Below are 23,242 nucleotides of genomic sequence, written 5' to 3'. Positions count from 1 at the left end.
TACTAGGACTTTCCTAGCGAAGGGTAGTTTACATGGTGCTAGGATCTTCTTATCTCTCAGCTAGAAAGATCTTATCGTTAGGGCCAAGTACAACCTTTTGCATGTAAACTGAATACAGAAAACATGTGGCGCTGGGGTGATCCGCCTTCTAAGATCGACTGCAGTTAAGAGTGATAACTCCAGCAAGACAACAAACCACAACGGTACAAAAAACTTTATTGAGTAAAGAAGCGGGGATAGTTTTTTTCCACTGCAAAGGCATGAATGATGTAAAAAAAATTGACACCACATGGGATTTTGGAATTTAAATATTTTACGATACAGGCAATACAACGACTAGCGGCCAAGTTTTCGCAGCCTGAAAGAAGCACGACTTTTGTACTCTATGTACATTATATTATCACGTATAAATAAGGCAAAATGATTATATACAAACATGAATGAGTAACTGCTTAGTAAATGCGAGCAAGCGACTTAGCGTCGTCTTGAACAACATGATGCAAGGCATTGCACAGACAACTCACGAATTAACGTAGTAATGGATAAAGCCATTTTCTTTCAACGCGAGAGAATATCATTTTTGTATTAATTTGGGATTTCATCTCACAATAGACCGACAAGGAACGGTAATAAACGTAACAAATTTTTGGACCTTCGTCAATAATTGTTTATTGTAACTAAATAATAATTGGATGACGAGGAATATCTTTTGCCAAATCGAGACAGAAAGTCGAAACAGCTGAATGTCTATCTCACAAGGGTAATGTACATAATAACTATCTCATTCAGTCATGTATAACTAACCGCTCGAAACCTACGGCAAATACTCTGCTCTAAGTCTTTATAAATACACTGTTTGTGCTATTGTTTGCAATATAGTTCGGGTTTCGTACTCATCTCCCCTTGCTCTGCAAGCCATAGAAAAAACGTTTCACAAGTTTCAACACTGTCGTTCTCGGTGCATCTTTCAAGCGGAGTAACAACAGAGAAAAGAGAAAAAGAGAACACAAAGGGCACGCATCATCCTGTTCGTTTCAGAAATTTTCGATCACTGGTTGGGATGACGCACTTTTTTTTCTGTTCTTTTTAAATCTGACTTCGTCTTTTTAACGGTCCGGATATATCAGTTAACGTCCACACAAAAAATGTCCAACCCGTTAGTTTGTGCATAGAGTAAACATCCGCCGATGTAACTACGACAACTGGCGCATTGATTACAACGTTCACTAATTTTGGTGGCTCATCGACCTTTCGCCTCCAGTGTGGGGAAAAGCACTGGACAGCTGCACTGGAAAATAAACTCCTCCACGGCTTCTTAATATTGTTTTCTTAGGCCCTTCACGTTTTACTGAGCGAGAACACTCTTTAGAAACGACAATAAAAGAATCCAATTGAAGGGCCAGGGGCAAACTGACTTTGTGATTCTTGTATATATCTTTAGCAAATGCGAGCTCCAAACGTAAAATTGTATAAGAAATATATCTCCGCGACTTCTAAACATTTCTTGTTGTTAATATTGTTTTCTTTGGTCTTAAATATTTGCTGGTGAGAGAATTATCCATCCCAGCGTGACTTAGCCTGGCTCTCATGTGCTCCACTATCATCTACTCAGCGCCCAGATGAATGTGTCCGAATCGCTGGATGAGGCTTTTCTGTGCGGAGACAGTTCCGAGAGACATGCGGCTACAGCGTGAGCAGCTTCTGAGTTTGACATGGCCACAAGTGACAGGTTGCTCTCGTGCCGCCTCAACATGCTGCAAGTACAACACAAGAAGCGATAAGTCACTTTAGGTAAAGTATGAGACGATTTCTTACTTAGAAAATAAGCTTGAAACTTAAAAAGCTGCAATGAAATAGTCATACTCCTTTGAAGCATTCAAAATCTTCTTATCCATGTGAGCACATAAGTTCAGTATTCTTTGTAAACCAATATAACTATACCCTGGGGCATCCATTTTTGAATCCTGTTTCACCCGTCAGAAAGTGGTATGATTAGGACAACCACGCAAGGTAGAGCCTCACAACAGAAAAGCCCCCCTTTGTGAATCGTTTGAGTGTTAAGTTTGTCTACCTGTGAATAAGTATGCTACATTGCAATGTCAACAAAAGGGGTAGAAGTTACGGCTTCAGACCCCTCAGAGGAAGACACCGTACGTCTGCTCTCATAGGCTACTTGGTAGCATACTGATCTTCATATACTGCGCGTGAAAATAAACTTACCTCCTGGCCAAAGCTGAGTATTGGGCCACGTTTCTTAGGACGAGCGCTGCAGTTAATCTTACTGACTTTGTTAATGGTGACTCCTCTTCTCCCTAAACAAAAACAAAGAAACGATTTAGAGTGTTGCAGAGGATTTTAAGTCATGTGAACACTAATATTAAATTGTTTTCTCTTTCTTTTTTCACCACCTTCTTTCATCACTCAGAATAACACCTCATGATCCATTTAGTTGGTTGAGACTTAGCAGAGGTAAGTGCGAAGAGACGACTGACATTCCAGGCGACGCGTATTATCACCAGCCAGTAGAATACACGTTTGGGCGCCAATTGCCTAAATTTACTGGGCTAGAATGCTTACTCTTTAAATGAGTGGGGCTGTGTCCTAAAGTTGGGGGTGGGAGGAGGGGGGTCTAACTGGCTAGGGCTAAATAGCTAAGGGAGCGTAATGACCGCAAACTGTCCTTGGATGCAATTTCGTGTTGCTTTCCTTTCTTAGTCTTGTTTGTTTGTTTTGTTTTACCTGTAGTGACTGCAGCATACGAGCCAAGAAGTGATAGGCCGGTACAAATGATGTTGGCGGAGTTGGAGTTGGAGGCTGCTGTTGCTGCTGCTGTGGAGGAGGAGGAGGAGGAGGAGGTTGGACAGGAGGAGGCTGGTGTTGTGCCGGTGGTGGCTGCGGTGGGACAGCACTAGGAACTGGCGATGGCTCACTGTGCTTTTGCTAAGATAAAACAAAGAAATTTGTCAACTTATAAGAAGAGATGTTGAATAGCATTTCACGGCCGGGCAAAATTCTACGCTAGGACGTTCTTAAAATACATAAGAAAAACTTTAAAACTTTTAAAATACTAATGACGTTTGAATGTTACTTCGCGTCGTTATCAAGTGCTTGACAATGACGTGAAGAAATGTCGAAACGTCGTCAGTTTTTTCAAAGTTTTAAAGTTTTTCTTATGTATTTTAAAATTGAATTTTTGCCGTGAAATGCCGTGTCACCTTCAACAATAAATCCTATTTATTTGTTTATGGACGCTGTTACCGAGTGCTAACTGAAAGAAAAGCATTCTTGCAACTGAAGCAACGTTATTTCCTCACTGTATTCTCACGCAGAAACTAGTCCATGAAATATGCGGCATTCAAACTGTTGCGCATGCGTAACACGGTAACAGTAACTCTCAGGATTTCTCGTTTGATCGCCAAATTTCCCGTTACATATCCGGTGAGATTTTAGGTGGTGAACTGTCTGTTCAAGAGTCACAGCAGATATGGAATACAAGCTTTTCTAAAACCTGCCCAATTTGACTTGACTAAGTGACAATGCGACGACTCACGATGTTAAAGGATACATGTACAATTTGCCTGTGCTCACAACAAAATGTTTTTGCTACAGTAATCCTAAATTGCTGCTGCCCTTCACGCTAAGGTAACCGGTAGCAGAGTAAAATGCAATCGCTGGTTGAGTGCTGAGCTTCAGAGATGACAAAGAGTATACATAACGACTGTACATTCAACAAGACAACTGGGTTACCTGCAGATGAAAGAGGAGAGAGGACCGAGAGCGGCGCACAGGTGGGCAGCCTTCCCACATACAGGACATAACCAAGCTGTCACGAGGAACATGTTCACTCACCACGTGTGAAAACAAATTTTTGCTTGTGTCAAACGAGCTGGTCAGGGAGGAAATGACAAGATAACACAGGTTAACGCAAAATAGACAGCAAAAAAATAAATAAATAAAAAAAAAAAATAAAATAAAATAAAAATGCAGAAAAGGCGCTCGCGTATTTGTTGCATGATACAAAAGTAGCACTCGACACTTTCCAGAAAGACATCTGGCGCACACTCTGTAGCGCCAGTTCTATTTTGTTCATAAAATAATGAAATATGTCTCTACCATCGCTATTTCAAACCCCACCGAACTTTACAAATCAACTTCTGTTTGCCTTGAAAGTTCAAGATGGCAGGAGTATTACTTCAGTTGCGTTCCTGTTCCTATATTTACAAGGATATCTTTTATCAGTTTTACAGTTACTTTTCCCAATGCTTTAACTCTTTCCTCAGGGAACAAACAAAATCACCATATTTTAAGAATGGATATTAACTTACTTGTAACAAGTGGCCCACCGACACCTGTATGGTCTAAATGATACCACTGGAGGCACTGCTGAGTCTGCCTCGTTTGTCTGTACAACAGGAGTGGATGCAAATTCTGATGAACCAGCCAGAGCGACCGGGGTGGGCATCACATTCTTCGCAGCTGGAAGCAGAGGAGGATGCTGATACTGTGGAGGCATGGCAGGCGATGCTTGTCTTCCCTGGGATACAGAGGCCGCATCAAACACAGCTGGACTTGGAGTGGGTGCAGATTGAGTCCTTATGTCAGGGTACTGAGCCTGCCAGCCAGATACGTTTTGGGGTCCACTTGGTGGTATCTGTGATCCTGGAATAGAGTTATGCTGCAATCCTGCTTGAAAACCAGCTGGACCAACCTTCTGTTGAGTCCTAAGACCAGCATGTTGCGCCACTGACACCTGTTGCTGCTGAACAGTACTCGGAGACCAAACAGCAGGTTGCACTCCTCTACTTGGATCTGCATTTACTCTTGGTAACGATGTTTTAATCGCGGGCATTTGCTCCCCTCCTGGATAAGGAGGTGGTGCTAGCAAAGGTTGCTGTATGCCTGATCCTTGAATCCCAGGAACCATACTATTGACAGCACTAGGAATCTGAGCTCCTGGCAGTGAATTTTGCGGTAGACCAGATGGATGTACTGCAGATGTGCCCTGAACTGTAACCACTTGCTGTGGGTTAGCCTGGATATTTTGATGTTGAAAAACAGGTTTTTGCATTGCTGGTCCCTGGGGTTCCACCCTCCTCTTATTCTCGACTTGCATCCTATTACCTACATGTGGTGGTAGATTCTCCTGTTGTGCCTGGACAGGCATCTTCTGTTGCACATCAGGAGCAAACCGCTGAAAAGCATATCCAGCTTTTGACCCTTGAGGTACAGTGTTTGTAGAGTTCCATGCCGCATTTACAGGAACTGTGTTCCTATTTACTGCAGCATTATACTGGCTAGGTACGGCCCCTTCATGAAGTCTCTGTGGATCTGGTCTAACTGAGGGAGGAATTGGAATCTTACCTTGTTGTACCGCAATGCCAGAGGCAACCCCTTTTTCATATGGTATACTTCCACTGTCATTATAAGGTGCTGCTGAGAAAGCAGGCATCTTAGATGTCACTGGATGAGATCCTTCAGTACCGTTCTCCATTGGATCAATCCTTAGATCTCCTTGTAAAACATCACTAAACAGGCCTGTATCGGTATCACTTTCCTCGAGATATTTTCCAAAATCCGAGTTTGTTTCGCTGCCAAACAAGTCTGGAGAAGACGCCTTACTGCTGCTAAGTCTCTCTCCATCAGAAGCAAGAAGATCCAGTTCAGAAGTGTCAATTCCGCAAATCCCATTAAGAGGCAGATGGAGATCTTTATCCAGGAGTTTATCCATAAGCTTATTTCTTGAATCTCCCTTGATGTCACCATTTACAAGGGGAGTTGGACTCCCAGTTCTAGAGGGTATTGATGACGAATTATCAAGCTCGTTTTCTAGAGAAGACATTCTTTTGTCAAGCCTTGGTCTCTTAACTGCACCACAATCACCACCGACACTGTCTCTTTGACAATTGAGGTTTTCCTCGCTTGAAGCATGCATCATATGTGCATTTAAGTCTCTTTTTAAACCACCATTACTAGAAGGATGAAAAGTTGCTTTAGTACTATTCAGCATAGCATTCTTCTCCCCTTCAGTAACAGCCAGTGGCAGTCTTCCTAACGGCTTCTCAACATTTCCATCAATGTTCAATCTGCACATTTCACCTCGACTGTTTTGTACTATTCCCACTTGGTCCGTTGCCATTTTGTGAGACACCTGAGCATGCTGAGTAGATGTTGCATGGTTTGATGATTCTCCTTTAGTGCTGACTTCTGTTCTATTTTTGTTTTCAACAACTATAATTTTTTGCTCCTCAGCACCTTCTATGAGGCCTGTTGAAACAACATCTGCTGCTCTCTCTTCTTGTGCTATAAGAACAACACCTTCTGGTCTCCTCCTATCAGAAGAGAAACAAGTGTTACCCAGTGGGCTTCACTTTAAGGCGATACCTACAGTAGGACTACTACCTAAGGAAACTGCAAGAAAGATTCTCTGAGCCTTAAGAGTTGAAAGACAATCAAAGGGAAACTTCAAAAACCAAGCAAGCGAAATCTAAGTAAAAAAGCTGAAAGAACTCTCTTCAAGTACAGTTTAGTTTAAAGTGTGATCTAATGTCATCTACAGAAGTCTTTACATTTAATAACACTGGCACATGACAAAAACAGACAAAAACACAAATTTTACCCAGTCAAAGGTTCTCTGTTCACATGTCTATCCTGTACAACTTTGGGTCGAATATTTCTTCCAGTAAATCCACCAGGTAAGTCTTGCTGAGAACTGGCAAATGGCTGTCCACTCGCCAAGGTCGCAGATGGAAGTGGGGAAGCTGGCATGTTTGGAGGAGGTGCTTGTGGCTGGAAATTCTGTCGCTGGAGTGGAGAGCTTGGTACAACTGGGGAGCTAGGGTATCTAACAGCAGGAGCAGGAGTTCCACTAGAAGCAAGTTGAATCCTAACTTGGCTTTGCTGTGTTAACTGCACATTCGTTCCTGGTGCAGGCTTAGGAGCCAGAGGTGGATAAGAACCATGATATGCAGGCCGGCTGTTGTAGGCTGGTGGTGCAGGCCTTATATTTATGTTTTGCTGCTGAGTGTAGGGAGGAGCTGGCTGCCGGTAAGCAGGTGTTGATCTATATGATGGTGGTTCTGCGAGTGAAGGAGCTCTTGGCACAAAACCTGTTGGAGGTGGTGTCTGAGATGGCTGAGCAACAGGTGGCTGTATAGGCCTTGGGGGTGGAAGTGGTGACCTTGATGCCGGTAATTGGCTCTGTGGAGACTGAACATTTCCTGGTACACCAACAGGGACAGGTTGAGGTGCAGCCCTTTGACTAGGCAATACTGGCACAGTTTGAGGCATACGTTGGCCTTGAACAGGGTAAACAGTTTGCTGCACATGTTCCTGTCTTGGTGGTACTGGGCTCTGAGGAGGAAATGGCATTCTCTGCACTGCCTGTGCTTGGTTATGATGTGACAGGGACTGTGGATTCTGGTTTAGCATTGTACTCACTCCTTCAACACTTGCTCTACGCGTGTTTGCTAATCTATCCAGAGGTTGCTCCTTGCCTGATGGAACAGTGCTCCTTTGAATTTGACCTGCCATCATCTGCCTGGGATCAGCAGCTGTTTGGGGGCCTTTCAGTTGCATGGCTGTTGCAGGAAATTGTCTTATTCCCTGATGAGAAGTAAGCAGGACAAAAAAAGTCAGTCCGTTTAGCAAATGGAAGGCTTTTTATTATCAAACATTTCCAAGACAACCAAATCAATCATTCAGATAAGAACTGAGGATGTTAACCAATTTGAACATTTTCTAAAACTCAGCAATTTGGTATTTTACATACATGTAAAAATGAGCTCTTGGCCTCATGAAATTGTTTAGCTGGCAAGTTTGAGACTACAGACCCAAAAGTATACACCAAAGAAATTACTGATAAAGGAGGTATGTTTTCCAAACTGATTTGTTTAGTGGAAGTAAATTGTAAACATGCCTTTGCAGATCGAAGAAAAGTTACCTGAACATGGAAAATTGGTTACACATTCCATAAACTTTTGAAAAGACATAAATGCAGAAAAATAAATTTTATATTTCGGGCAGCCAGCACCCCTATCATCTATTGTAAGTATATATTTATATTTTCTGTTGTAATAATAATGGGGTGAAATAAAGTATTGTTGTTGTTGTTGTTGTGTTCTAAGGTGCTGCTGCAAAAAGTTTAGGTGACCCAGAGAATTTTTTTGGGTGCCCCAGGTTACTAAGCTCCTGTTAGGCAGCAGCCTTGAATTGATACTTTGTAAATACAAGTTCTTCGTGTCATTTTACTTGCAATGCCAAGAACGCTCACCTGATCAGTAGTTGTCTGAATGGTTCCTTGATTAGGTAAGCTGGGTCTCCTTGACACTTGACCTATTCCTGGCAGCTGGTGTTGCTGCTGCTGCTGCTGCTGTTGTTGATTTACTCCAGGAATCTGTGCAGATCTCTGATCAAATGGTCTTTGCATGGACAGTGTGGGTGGTTGCTGTGGAACCCCTATGGCTTGTTGTCTGGTAGGATTCCAGACAGGGGGCATTTGATTCTGCACTGGTGGAGTAGGTGTTCTAGGGATATTCTGTTGGACAGGAGACATTCTTTGTACTGGTGGTTGGGGGCTAGCAGCCTGAGGTTGCTGGGAAACTGCTGGTGAATCTGTGCGGCTTTTAACTGGGAGAGGGTTGGCTCTTCTCTTTATCCCAGCAAGGACGTATTGTACATTTACCCCAGACTGTACTCTTCGAAGTTGGCCATCAGGAAAAGCCAATCTGCAAAGTAAAGGAACCTCTGTTGCTCCAGGTGATTACAAGGGAGAAAAAAGTCCACAAAAAGACTGTTTAGTAACTGACATTTAAACAACCTGAGAGACATAGGGGATGGTTTCAAGTCTCTGGTTAATAACCTGATCACTCAGTCAAGTCATGATGTTATTGGCCTTGAAGACACAAAACTCTGTTGCAAGCATAACATTGTCAATCATTTGACTGATGCCTTCCCATGATGAGATGTTTACACAGTGTTGTATCCCAATGGTGTATACATAACCAAATGAGCATGTTTCCAAACCTACTTACAGAAATACTTTCATTTTTATAAGCAAGAGCAAAGCAGCATAATTATTTAAGTATCTGTTCAAGAAATGTTCCATCGTTTTGCATTGCTTCAAGAGCATGAACTAATTCAATTAATGAAACGTTGACATACTTGATGATACGATTGAAAGCTGTCGCATTTAGGATTCCCACTCTTGCCAACCTGCTACAAGATGACAGGTAGTCAGCATAGATGTCGATACGGGAAACAGAGCTACCAGGCGAAGTTTCATAAGTTCCTTGTAACCTGCAACACAATAAGTTCCACATAAGCAATAAATCAAACTGATACCATTCAAATTTAAACAACTGTCATTAAAATCAGTTACAGGATTCAAATATACTTATGATGCAAAATTCTGCGCACTTCTTTAATACTTTTTCTCCAATAAGTATTGAAGTATTAAAGACTTTCATTTCCATAGCATTGGGTGGTTGGCTGGTTCACTAAAGAATTGGTCATTCTTAAAAAGGTGACCTATCCACTTTAACAGGGGAAAAAATAAAACCGAGTTTGCTTTCTTTGAAGTTATTGAAGTAGGAGACTGCTAGGAGACTCTGAAGAAACAGTACCGTGCAATCATACTGGATATACGAATGGAAACTTGATTCAGTTCAAGTGATTGTACATCCTAGGGTGGTAACAGTATTCCACTGGCCCTCTGGTGTAACTTATAATGACTCACCAGTTATATGTGAAAGCCTCTGGATCAATCTCACTTCCTGTTGTTTTGATGGGAACTGGATTAGGGGGTGGAGTGGATACTGGACCAGGCGAAGGACTGGAAGGTGCCGGTGCCTGGTGCTGTACAACTGTCTCCTTGGGTTGTTGTGAAACAGCTGTATAAACAACAACAATTTCCATTATAACTACGTGCTTGTCTAAAGAGAACAAAGACAGACACAGCTACCAGCTGATAAAACACCTGCAGTAAGTTTTAACCCAGTAACCCCTAATATCGAAGAAAAAATTCTCCTATCTTGTCCTCATAATTTTCTTGTAAACATACTAGGGAGAAGCTAATGAAATATCATGAAAATTCATGTTGGATGATCATATCCTTAATTCGCGTGACGTCAGGGGTTGAATAAGCACTGATATTATAAGGAGAAATTTGGCGTCGATCACTGCAATGGCTTTAAGGGTTAAAGGTAGGCAGGCCATGAGGAATTGCAATAGGCCAAGAATACATACTAATTTGAAACATTGCCATCTACAACAAAGCATTATTCCTGAAACCATAAGAACAGTTTGATAAGTGTCAATAACAACCTGGCACTGCAGCTGGTTGTGGCTTTGGTGTTGCTGGCAAGGCAGTTGGTATCCTCTTTTCCAAAATTTGCACCTCAGATAAGGCTTCTGGACCAAAGGACTCAGCATCCATAGTCACAAGACACACCAAAACATCTACAAAGGAAAACAAAACACCTCTATTAATAAAATCATCTTGGAAGAAACAAATACATGCATGGAAATAACTGATGAATTGTGTTTATTTCAAAGGCATTTTCTCAGGAATATTTTTTGTGGTGGACAGGGGAGGGGAGAAGTATTAAAATGGATTTTGCATCTAAGCATATGAATGCAGGAAGCAAACATCAACACAGTAGAACCCCCATACCTATACTATGATGAACCTCAGCAATGTGATCTGAGGTCACTTGACCAACTCCTGATAGATTGTACAGTGATTCCAGCGAAGACAGCACCAACTGAAACAAAACAAATGACTTTTTCAATGTATCTTTCACAACATTTACTGTACACCCCATAAATCTTTTACCTCTGAGAAGCAGTGACAGTTAAAGTACAAGTAGGGAAGCTGCAAGAACAACACTGTGAGAATTCACCCCTTTCATCCTAAACATGTGACCCCATCTAAGTGTACTTTCTACATCTAAGATGCATGCAATTGATGAGACACACAAATCACGTCCCAGATGTGTCGACCCTCTGGACACAAACACTTCTTTCCCATCACATGTAATCATTTCTGCTGCTGCTTTTCTCAAGTTGACACCGAAAGCCTCTTATTCAAAACCTCTCACTGACTGTAAATCTCACATGAATGTACATGATTTTAACAACATAATATGCAGCTTTGAAGACAAGTTCACAAAGGTCATTAATTATATCTAAAACTGAAGCCTTATTTCATCAAAAGACAGAAAAAATGTACATCAAATAATCTTTTAGTACATCCATCTCAGAGAAAGCAAATGTTGTCTTTAATGCCTGTCACACTTCAGAATGCATCAATCAAAGACTCATAAAGATATTTCCCCCCATATCATGGAATAAACACCAAATTTCTTCTTGAAGATATTCCTCACATAATAACCACATGCTGCACCTCCAACATAGGGTAAAATAACTATTTTAATAAAGACTACACAAATGATTAAATAATGCTCATTAGTTTATTACACTACCTGTACATCATTGACGATCAGAACTTTGATAAGCGACTGATACGCTTCAGGTTCCAGGCCAGCTTCTATAACGCCATCATTTCTTTCTAGTGTGCACAACTTGCCCAGGACATCCATGGCTAATGACAGGACAGAAAACAATATTAGAGTTAAAGCAGAACAACAAAGCACAAAATGATAGAGACTCCCCTTTTGAAGAAATCTAACTACATAGACAACCACCTCCTAAAAAGGCAACCACCTCTCTGTCGTACAAACTTTCTTTCCAGTTAAATCATTATATTTATCTGAGATCTTTACAGGGCTTCTGATAATTCGTGGGAAGAAAGTCAAATTTCGCGGGATTTTTGGAAACAAATTCGCGAAGAAAACGGCCGATTTCGCGGAAATTTCGAGGGAATTTTCAGGGCAAATTTTCGCTGAAAAAAAAAAAAAAAAAAAGAAGAAAGATTCCAGAAAAAAAAAGATATACTGGAAGGATGTCAAATTCAGGGCAAGAAAGAAAACACAAAAGTTCATCCAACACAGTTCTCAAGGCAATTGTACTTGTTTCGAGCTACAAGAAAAACATAAGCTTTACCGAAACGCCCAGCCGGTTAACCTCCTTTTTCAGCTGCAATTTAGAGCCGAACACAGCAACGCAATAAATTTCTGTTCTCTCCTTGGTCTCTTGTGTTGCTTTGCAGTTTACAAGGCAAGATTGCTCGTGATCAAGGCTCAAATCCGTGAAGTCAAAACATTCTTGTGTCTTCGATTGTGTCCTGCACGTACGATTAAACATGTGCCTGCATTACTACAGACAGCAGTTTCCTTTCCCAATCCATATAGTGTCACTGAAAAGTCTTCTCATTTCTTGTGCCCAGTTTTTCGCAACATTAATCTTAGGACGCCTGGTAGTTATGGTACGTTATGTTTACTCGTAGCAGTGACAAAATTTCAAGATAAATTTGCATTTATGGAAAGTAAACAACCCCAATAGCCAAGATAAGTTTCAAATATGTTGTACCGACATGTACTTGGTAGGATTTTTAACGAATTAAGCGGTATTACGCGTTTTTTTGTGAATTTTGGGGGATTCCACGGATATACCTGAATTTTGCGGCTCCACGACAGCACGAAATATCAGAAGCCCTGTCTTTAATGCGTTCAATTAATAGAAATCCTAGACAGAATCCTGTAAGATTTTACAAGATTCTGTAATATAAAGGGTCCTCAATAGTAACAATGAGATACGGGATTTTACAACAATCCTTTACTGTAAGTCATTATATCTGCCCCGTTGAAGCAACTTAAATGTCAGTTTTCTAAGCTTACCATTAGTGACATGGTAGCGATCTTTATGCTCTAAGAAGAAATGTAGCATCTGGAAAAACATCTGGGTACTTGAGGACTCTATGGGCTCCAGTAACATCTGTTTGAGGGACAATGAGAAAATCATGAATTAGCAGCCTTGACAATCTTTATGCTAACAGGCAGTATGACTGTCAGTTTGTTATTATTTTACCTTTTCAGCTAAGTTAGAAAGTGTCTCCCAAGCCATTCTTTGAAGAAATCCATGGTCACTACAGATGCAGAGTACAAGGAATCTGGAACAAGGAGAAAAAGAGCAGTCACTTTCTATTTTGCTCCGAGTGTACTCAACCAATAGAAGAATACCCCACGCAGAGGATGCGTTAAGGACAGATACAAGGGCCAATAGAATGTAGGATTTTCTCAAGTCTGATCATAGTTAATAAAAAGCAATGGTTATGAAGCCTGTTAGCATTTTTGGCCTTGCCCATGCACAGACCACAATAGATTTTGAAATGTGTTGGAGCAACTGACCAACAGAAATGTTCCTGGTAAGATAATCAGCTGTAGTGTGAACATTAAAACACAAGATTGTGCATGGTGGCAGCCCTTCCAACATAAATTGCAGCACCATTATTGTCATGGCAAAGTTTCATAACCACTCCCTCAATTAATTATGGTCTGACTAATATGGGTTCAATATTTTCTAATTCCAGCGACAACAACAGAGGAGTCATCACATGGCAAGCACACAAAGATTGTTTAAAAGATTTTAAGAAATTATAGCAGCGGACAAAATAATAATTATGGCATGACAACACTTACCTTAAACACAAGGGGTGGCTTGCAAGTACACTGGCATTTGTGTCATCAAAGGAGAAGTTATAGAGTATCATGCCAACCTGACGAAAAAATTGAAAGTTGATGTCATGTCATGGCTTATACTGTCTACAAGAGTTTTCTTTTCCTGATAGCAAAATTTGCATTTTTCCTTTTTATGCCATATGGGGTTCTGGTTAGCCCTGTTTTGTTTCCAAGCCTTTCATTTCTTATAGAAGGTTTGATGACAAGAATTTTTAACAAGACACTGACTCAAATGAAAACAAAAAGTACTAATTAATGAGAAAAAAGCTTCCGGATGAACCTGTTTGCTGGGAAAAGGTTAGTGAAGAGTTCATGCCTTTTGTATAACACTTTGATGGTTAATAAACTTTTATTTTTAAACAAGTTATTTTCTTAAATAACTCAGACAGAATTTAAGATTTCACTTTTCTGTTTTCGGAAATTGTTAAATTAACAAACCAACTTTCATGGACGTAGCTCTGCGATCCTTTGGAATAACCTTTTTGATCACTGTGCTTAACTAGGTCACAGCCTTTGTTTCATCCTCAATATGTTCTTAAAATTTTGGTTCAAATTCTCAAAAGGCTCTTACCAGACAAACTTACTGCACCAAAGTTATTTGTTTGTGAAAGAATGATAAACCACAATTATTATTAACAGGATATTTGAAATGCAACACCAACCCCACTGACTTGAACCCCCACCAACTTGAACTATATTTTGTTTCCTTTGGGAGTTTGAGTTAGCAGGTTCTACTGTACTGAAAACACCTGGGATCAGTAAGTTAACCCTTTAATCCCTTGTCATTCAACAAATTCACACAAATTGACCAAATACATAATTTCTCTTGGGCAGGAAAGGGTAATATAATTACTCTCCATTCCTATTAAATTGTTAATAACACAACTGAATGCATTGGCAGTGTAGTGGTGCAGAGAGGAGTGTTATCATTAAAATGTCACGCACTCAAAATAACACCACTATTTTTTCTTTCTCCACTGTTTACACCTATCACATGAGACGAAACAGATGGGCTAGAGTGGAGAGGTCTAAACAAAAGCTTTTGACAATGCTATTTATATCATGGAAATGAAATACATGAAATTCATATAATTTGTTTGAACTGCAGATGAAACAATTAATTAATAAATGAGCAGTTATGTACCCAACTAAAGCAGCTGCAAAAAGAAAGCCTGAATGTTTTCAGGCATGAACAAGATTTGAACCCATGACCTCTGTGATACTGGTAAAGTGGAGCTTTCTTTTTGCAGCAGCTTTAGTTGCGTACAAAACTGCAATGGTCTCTAATTTCCATGTTATGCACAGTGTTGATTTTTCTGCCATTGATTAAAACAATTTCAGAAACAGTCATCATATTTTTCACATAAAAGAAAATTGATATCTGTCAATTTAACTACAGTTTGTATCAACTGAAAGACTTCTTTTCCAAGGACTGGTTTATACTCAGTGAAGACAGAAAAATTAACAAAACAGTTAAAAAAAAGCACTTAATAATATCAGCCAGTAAAGAAAAGTAAGGTCAGATTTTCAACAGCTTATTAAGGGCAGTTCTATAAACACCTGTGAAATCCTCTGGCACTCCACATCTTTTGCGCCAGCTTTTCTTCTTGCAGGATGGAAAAGCGACTCCTCATCAGTCACCTCCTCGTCTGAAACGAGTAATCACAGAATTACTTGAAAATGTTCACACCCATGCTGAATAGAAATAATGCACTGTTCATACCGATGTCATCCTTAAGAACCTAACCCTAAAGCAGATCTACAGTGATTATGTACATACCTTTGCCACCACAAAGAATCTCCTGAACGCCTTTCACTCTTAAACTTTCCTTCCAGAACTGTGTAAAAAATAATCATAGTCAGTCATTATCACCTGTCATCAAATCAAGGCAGAAACAGTGGCATTTAAAACACCACTGATGATACCTAATCCCTGCAGACATCACTGTCTTTCAAGGCTGAATGGACTGGGATCCTGCTAGCTCCCACGTCTCTAAATGGTACATTGCCAAGACATAAGGAAAAGAATTTACATTTAAATTTTTATATCTACAATGTACATCAACTAACTTGTTTACCTTCACAAAATCTCTCTCCATGTCCTGTTTGAAGTACCACTCGTCGTGCAATTCTCTTAATCCATGCAAATCTGTAACAGAAATAAAAACAAAGGTACTGTGACTAATCTCAACATCTGTGAAACTGTAATGGATGGCTATATTTCACCAATACTGGGAAAAACCAAAAAAACAATTCAAAATCTTTAACATAACAGGGAAAAACAAAACAAGATAAAATTATTTGTGAGATGGCTAGTTACTACAAGTCAAACGATATGAAAGGTGAATTTTGAGATAGTAAAATGGCCTTTTCTGTTTGCTGCGTCCATGCCTGCAGCATTCCAGAAACGATTTATTTTAGTTTACAGGCAAGTTAAAAGCTTTATGAGATTCACTGAGAAGCTCCATACCTTCTGAATATATGCCAATGTGTGCCAGCAACGTATCGACAACAGCAGGAGCCTAAAAAAAAAATCAGATTGAAAGTGGTAAACAAAAATGTTCATTCCAAGTCTTTGGTGTACAAATAGGCAAGTCTCTCTATGCCAAACTGATATACAGCATTTGAAAACTGGTTGCACTACATTAAGGGTGGTAATAGGCATTTCAATGATTTAAGAACAGCCCTAAAGTACAAAATACCTAGTTGTTCAGGTGAATCATGATTTGGCCAGTAGCCAAGCTCTACGATTTTTGACCATAACTACAAAATGAGAATCTAGTACAGTCAACTCCCTCAACACCCTCAGGACCCCAAGTTAGTGTCCTTAATAACAAGAGTCTGTAATAGCAGGAATTCATTTCAATCAAATGTCTGTTTGTTCATTATAATCGCCGACACTTGAGCTGAAGTAGCATCATTTGTCGGCACTTTACACATCAAACAAGCAAAATAAGTGTAGTTATAGAGTTAGTAAGATAGTAACACACCTAGAACCCCGGTAACTCGAACTCTGAAGGGAAACGAAAAACTATTTGAGTTAACGGGGTTTCGAGTTATTGGGGTCAATTAAAAATATTCAATTTTCCAGGTTAATAATTAATAGTTTATTGATTTTCAGCACTTCGGTATACAATACAGTGCAAATTAAACTTATTTCATGAGAAACTAATACATTTTGTATCTGTTCGTTGCACTAATTAAAATCAAATTGCTCCAGTCTTTGATCTATTGTTAGAAATCGATCACACGATAAGAAAAGCTAATGAGATATCTCAGTGGACATCCGTGATGAGTTATAAGAACCAGAAATTCGAGTTATCGGAGTAAATTTTGATGAAGGGAAATGAAATTTAGTTCGAGTTAGTGGGGTTTTTGAGTTATCCAAGTTTGAGTTAACCGAGTAAAAATGACTGAAAAGTTGGGTCAAATCCATGGGAATTGAGACTCAGTTCGAGTTAGCGGGGGAGTTCGAGTTATCCGAGTTCAAGTTACCAGGGTTCTACTGTATAAGACAAAAATTACTAGTAATTTACCTTGCTTAGGTTAAAAACAGAGTTGCTAACATTTGACAACAGCATACAAATGTTGATAGCAAAATCCACTTCATTAGGCATGCCACATTGAAGAGAAAGGACAAGCTTATCAAAGTTCCTTGTTGAATCTGTGAAAGAAGTTAAATTATATAAAATGAACACCTCAGAAATCAGAGAAGGCAGGAGTAAACAAATTCTCTAAATTCTGAGAAAATAATCTCTACAGCAAACATAATTATATAATGTGTTTGATTACTCCTAATTAAATGATACCTTTACTCGTGGAAATGACAGAAATGTAATCTGCAAAATAAAAAATGCTTTACATTAAACAAATTTGATTTACTTTAGCCAAGTTAATCAACAACAAGCGTGACATCAACTAGCTTTACTGGTCAACAGTTGTAAATAACAGAGAATTAAGATTATAAAATTGACGTTGTTAAGAGAGTTTAAACTGACGTTTCGGCAATGCTGCCTTCTTCAGGGTAGAAAACTATACTGTTAAAAAGTTCATTCATTAAACAAATAACAGACAGGCTGAGTATCTTCAGGAGTAACAGAGGCTGATTACCTTATCAACTCTGTTGATAGAACCAAACATTTGTTTCCACTCTCCAACAATGCAGCACTACAGTTCATTAACAAACTAACCCCCTTATGCATTGAGTATTAGCACTCACAGTACGAAATGGTGGGTTGTTGAGTACTTAATTGTACCTCCACGATATTCCTGTACTGTTTTAAAGGAATGTTTGACATTATCTTCAAGCCCCCGAGAGGCTCATGGCCAGATTGCAGGGATTTGCCAGCAATGGAGTACTGGAGCCCCTGGATATTATTCCAGATATGTTATATGAAGCAGTTGGTTTAATGTTCTAATAGTACATCAGAGTGTTACATTTGGTTGGAAGTAAGTTTGTTTGGAACATACGCTGTAACAGGCAAATCTTTGAAAAACCTAACAATCTACTACACAGAATGGAACTACAGCTTTATTTTTGAAGGTTTGGAATTATGTGCCAAATTGTCTAAAAACAGAAAATAAAAAAACAGCTTCAAGTCCATAAAACAGATGTAAGAACAGAAATAGCAAAACTAAAAGGCATTGGGCTACACTGAAAGTCGGTTTTGAATCAACAAGTAGAGATGGGTTTTGATATTTTGTGGTTTAAATTTTTTTTTGGCTTAAAATTTTTCAAACCAGTTTAATTTTTATTTTCCCTTGTGCAGTATTCATTACCACAAATACGAAACAAACAAAAACAAAAATGAAACTGGTTTGAAAATTTTTAAACCCCAAAACATTTTAAACCACAACATACACACCTGGCCTAGCAGACTGTCTCCCCGAAAGTCCCAATAACATTGACTTGCCAGGCTCGATAATAAAGTACTATTTCAAATCCTTTTTTCTTTGTTAGGAAGCACTTTTCAGTGCAGATAAATCCAAAGTGTCTGTTAAGATTGTTAAGACTTTTAAATCAATGAAAACTGAATCTATTTTGAGAAACACTGTGTATGTAGTTTCAGCAGGGCTTGAAATCAACAGTATCCCATTGACCTAACCACCTTCAGCACCTGGTTACTAAACGTTTGCTCCAATAACCCAAAATGGTCAGCAAGAATTTTTCTTAATTAAAATAACAATTATTTTAAGACAGAAAAATGTTAATTTTCACCAGTATAAAAAATGTTGGACTGTGCTTGTTTAGCTACACACCTGATGTTGTTACTGACGGCACATGTACATGCGCAGGAAATGTACCTCCTCCAACTGGGGTATGGGGTCTTCCTGCCGAAAGGACATCTTCTGCATCTTCCCCAAAGAAGTTGATTCTTTCAAAGCTTTCCAAGTATCTGAACACAAATGTGAAACGAATGTACTAAGAAAGAAATACATGCACTCATGAAGCAATGCCAAATTGCCAACAAATATTAATATACACGAACATTACGTGCCATCAGTTTCCCCCAAGCACAAAGCGAAACCTCAACTTCACACAGCAGCCAGATGCTCAGGGCAGTGCCTACTAATACAGAGATATTTTTGCGCAGTTTATGACTATGCGGGAAAAGCAAATCTTAGCAAGGGCTATTGAAATCCAAAAAGAAATTTGGGGATAAGCACGCATTATTAGAGATAATTAACCAACAATGATGCTAAAAAGCGCTAAAAATACAAAGCAATGTATGGAATTTTTTCTCAAATTGAAACTTTATTATCTCTGAAAAATGCATGGTTACCCCCAATTTTCTCTATGGATACCCAGAGCACTTGCTAAGTTCTGCTTTCTCCGCGTGGTTTTAAACCATGCAAAAATATTCCTGTGTCAGTAGGCACCACCCATAGGAAACCTGAGTGTCTTAAGATGCACAGAACATATGCGCAGCAACAAGAGTAGGCACCGTCATTAAGTCATTACTACATTCACAAGTACATAATAGAGTACATATCCTACATTCCTACAATCTTCAAATAAGAGTGACACTTTTTGAAGTTAAAACATTTTATTAGAAGTGAGTAAAGGTGCATAATACCAGTCTATTAAACAATGACTGCTGACAGTATGTGAATGGAGATAAAAACAATGATTAACTGAACTGGAATGTCAAACTAATTCTTCTAATGGGTGTTTGACTATCTACATTGCATGCAGCCAAATGACGTTTAGATCAAAATTTGAAAATTCCTGGATAATCACGTTTCTAGATCTAACAGAGTTCCTTAATGAACTCTAGTAAACTAGCTTTCCACATCCACCTGAAATCATTAGGCATTTTCACTGAAGAACAAAATATAATAATATAATACAGAAAATCTGTTTCTTCAACCACAGCTCATTCTGTCTTTTAAGTCTTTTCTTCACCCATTTTCACCTAACATAATTGCTTAGTTGTAACTCATAATATAATAATTATTACTACTACATATATTTTGTTGCAACCTAAATTGATTTTAAAATGGATGACAATATAATGTTTGAAAAAAGAAGCCCCTGTAGACATTACACAGGAACAAGAAATACACAAGAAGAGCAATCCAGGGTAATGTCACTTTAAACGTTTACAAACATTGATATAGAGGATTAGCAGAACTAATAATTACTTTTGAGAAGAGATATAAGAGATTAAAATTTCAGAGCATTACACTATAGATACACTTCCCACTCAGGATGTACCTAAAAATCTGAAATTTTTGGTATGATAACGTCCAAAAAAAACAAAACTAATGTACAAAGGATTTTCCTTTCACCTGGAACAAAAATCCCCCAAATATGATTCGCATATTTCTTGGAGGAGTTAGTGCTCAGCTTACTATTAGCCAGAACGTGAAATAATCAAAGAAAACATTTTTAATTTCTGAGCAACCTACACTTTAGGCGAAAACATGTACCAAGTGTTTGTACCAACGTACAAAAACCTCGATGTTCGCCTTACGCCAAAAAGGCAATTGTTCTACGGTAACACGTTTTCATTTGCATAATGAGATTTAATGCTATAAAACCATTTGTGCCTTGTTTCCTGCATAGCCCAAAGGAACAACTGTTCTGCCTTGGGTAAAACTGTAACTACGAACGATAACACATCGAAACATTTTCATAGCGGACCAAATATGACAACCACAGAAATTCGATCATACAATAAACAAAAAGAAGTAGTAACCTATTGTGTTGTTTTCACTTTTTAACCGAATTTTTTCTACACCGAGGATACAAAAGGCTCCGAAGGAATATCGAAGTTTGAAGTCAAGAACACCGGAAATAGCCCCGTAGAAACAAATCAATAAAACAACTATGTAAAAGATTACGGGAATTTAGCAAGACATGTCGTGTGAAAGAAACATTGCCATTGTTAGCCCAGGACATCCCCTCCAGAAAACAAAACTACAATTTTCTGCTCTAAAAGCTTAAAGGAAACATTAAATTCCAACGGTGATCTCAATAACGTTTAGTTTAGATTACACTGAGAACATTTCAAGGTAAATAACGGCAATTAATGGGGCTAACGGAAGTTTTCTCAGCGTATGATCTCATCACCAATCCGCTTGTTGTAACGCGACCGTACATGAACCGTACGTGAAGAGGTGAAGATGCTCCAATGCAAAGATAACACTTTTGTCGCTGAAACTACACCATTTAGACCATACAGACGAAATGTATCGTTCATAAGTGTCAGTTAATTGAAAAGTTACAGGCCTAAATAGACAAAACTACCGACGCAAATACAAGGTTTTAATTTCACTTACCGAGAGTAGTGTTGTCGCAAAGCGAAAGCAGCGTTCGTACAGGTTGGCGGTAAATTAAAAACTTCGGCGATATCTCGCCACATTTTCCCCTCCGTGACCTGAAATATAGACAAACGTTGTTCAAGTCACATCCCAGTGGTTCTTAAGATGAAAAGATCGATAAAGACCATTCTAAAATTTGAACAAAACGCGGGAATTTGGTCCACCAACCTTCAACCAGCCACCGGCCGAAGTGACTTTACGGTACAGGAGGTACAAATCTAAATATTGCCCTCCTAGCCACGGTAAACGTCTAAACGGCGTCCTAGACGACAAACCATAATACAGAATTAATTTCCTGCGTTACTGGAACAACACAGAAACTTCCGAAGCAAGAAACCTTAACACACTAAATCAGCTCACCCTTTGGACTCGTGGAAGTTCTTTAACTTTGCCATGAATCCATTGTACTCTTTTTCGTAAGACAGGGAGTCCATGCCCAAATGTTTGGCCATCTTTTGAAAGTGCGAAGGTTGAAACATCGTATTCCTCGTTTAAACTGTGCTTATACTAATGCACAAAAGTTGTAGGCGAGTAAAATGGAGGGAGTTTTAAATTTCGACTCTCACGCGCGTGAACCAATCACGGAATCTCGCCGATCCATACAACGGAACCAAAATACGCTAACAAATGTCTGCCTTTCCACACTTCTAGCACAAGCAGTTACCCAAGTTGAACTCCAAAGCAAATGTGCTTCCAATCCAATAAAACTTAAACCCAGTAGTAAACAAAATCCGTCAAACGTTCGGCCAGAGTTTACGCGACCAGTGGACCACGGCCATTGTCAATGAATCGATTACCTCAGTCCATCATAAATAAAAGCAAAACTGCATGAAAAGTAAATCGCCGCATATGGCTCGCCGCAAAAACATACAAATGCACGTCCGTGCACAAACAAATTACTAAGTTCCTCGACAAATCACTCAAACGTCCACGATAAAAAGCCAGAAAAAATCTTGAATTTGCACCAAAACCGCTGTCCTGCCCGCTTCTCCCTGTTATAAAAAGCCGTTCTACGGCAGGTATAACAAAGCTTTCGACTCCAAGACAAGAAGCTCTGTCCGAGGAATTATTTCTCCTTTACGCAGGCAATAATTTCACACGAAGAAACGGTCCGATAAGCGAAGAAAACCCTCCATTTTAACGAATATTACCCGATTGCATTCATCACACCGAGTCTGAACTTTTACTTCAAACACGAGATAGCTCACTAAAGCGCTGAACGGACAGCTACTGAGAGGTTACCTGCAATCTGCAATGTTGGTAAAAAATTTAACCACTAAAATGGTAAAAACTTACAATAACTCTCACTAAGAAACTCATCAGACCTAGTTTACTCGAATAAGTTTACTTCTAAACTCTAAAGTAAGTGAATCTGAAATATATTTGAAAACCCGCCGGTAATTTCTCTGATCAACATTTATCTTCTTGCAACTTCACTGGCGATTTGCTATTTGGCTCTAGAGGGGGGTGAGCTTATTGTATTGGGCAAACGCGGCCAAACTTGAGGCCTTTTTCGTGTCTTTTTCCGGCTGCAAAACTTCAGCTTCCTAAAAACTCGAAACTGATGGGCATAGAAAAACCTCTGGATTTTTTTTCCCTACGAGATCGACAATTAAACTACTTATCTTGTATAAAAATTCAACCTAAAAGAAGGCCGTTCCATTTCGTGGATGCCACACAGTGGTGCCTTGAACCATGCATGGGAGGGATGTTTCAGTTTCCTACTTTCTTATTATAATATTCTCATTTTTGATTTTCAATATATTTTTTCAAAGCAGCTT

At 39.2% G+C, this 23,242-nt stretch overlaps 1 protein-coding gene across 1 annotated transcript; it reads right to left on the bottom strand.

Annotated features, from left to right (window-relative positions):
* Positions 1-199: 199 nt before the first annotated feature.
* On the bottom strand, positions 200-22,651 carry LOC146470017 (uncharacterized). The gene is made up of 25 exons (XM_085122078.1): positions 21,822-22,651; positions 21,630-21,723; positions 21,420-21,517; positions 18,894-19,030; positions 17,444-17,473; positions 17,171-17,298; positions 16,105-16,156; positions 15,713-15,783; positions 15,415-15,472; positions 15,195-15,283; positions 13,596-13,672; positions 12,985-13,066; positions 12,795-12,891; positions 11,481-11,599; positions 10,670-10,760; positions 10,321-10,455; positions 9,734-9,887; positions 9,160-9,294; positions 8,270-8,723; positions 6,617-7,602; positions 4,326-6,329; positions 3,748-3,886; positions 2,740-2,940; positions 2,221-2,312; positions 200-1,754 (listed from the first exon to the last, which is right to left on the bottom strand). The coding sequence occupies exons 1-25, from the start codon at positions 21,938-21,940 to the stop codon at positions 1,601-1,603; spliced, it is 5,796 nt and encodes a 1,931-aa protein (XP_084978204.1). The 5' UTR covers positions 21,941-22,651; the 3' UTR covers positions 200-1,600.
* Between the last annotated feature and the right edge of the window lie 591 nt (positions 22,652-23,242).

Source organism: Pavona decussata, unplaced genomic scaffold, assembly GCF_977016875.1.
Source record: "Pavona decussata unplaced genomic scaffold, jaPavDecu1.1 SCAFFOLD_114, whole genome shotgun sequence".
NCBI lineage: Eukaryota > Metazoa > Cnidaria > Anthozoa > Scleractinia > Agariciidae > Pavona > Pavona decussata.
The sequence above is the reverse complement of the archived record's forward strand: the minus strand, read 5'-3'. Positions and strand labels throughout refer to the sequence as shown.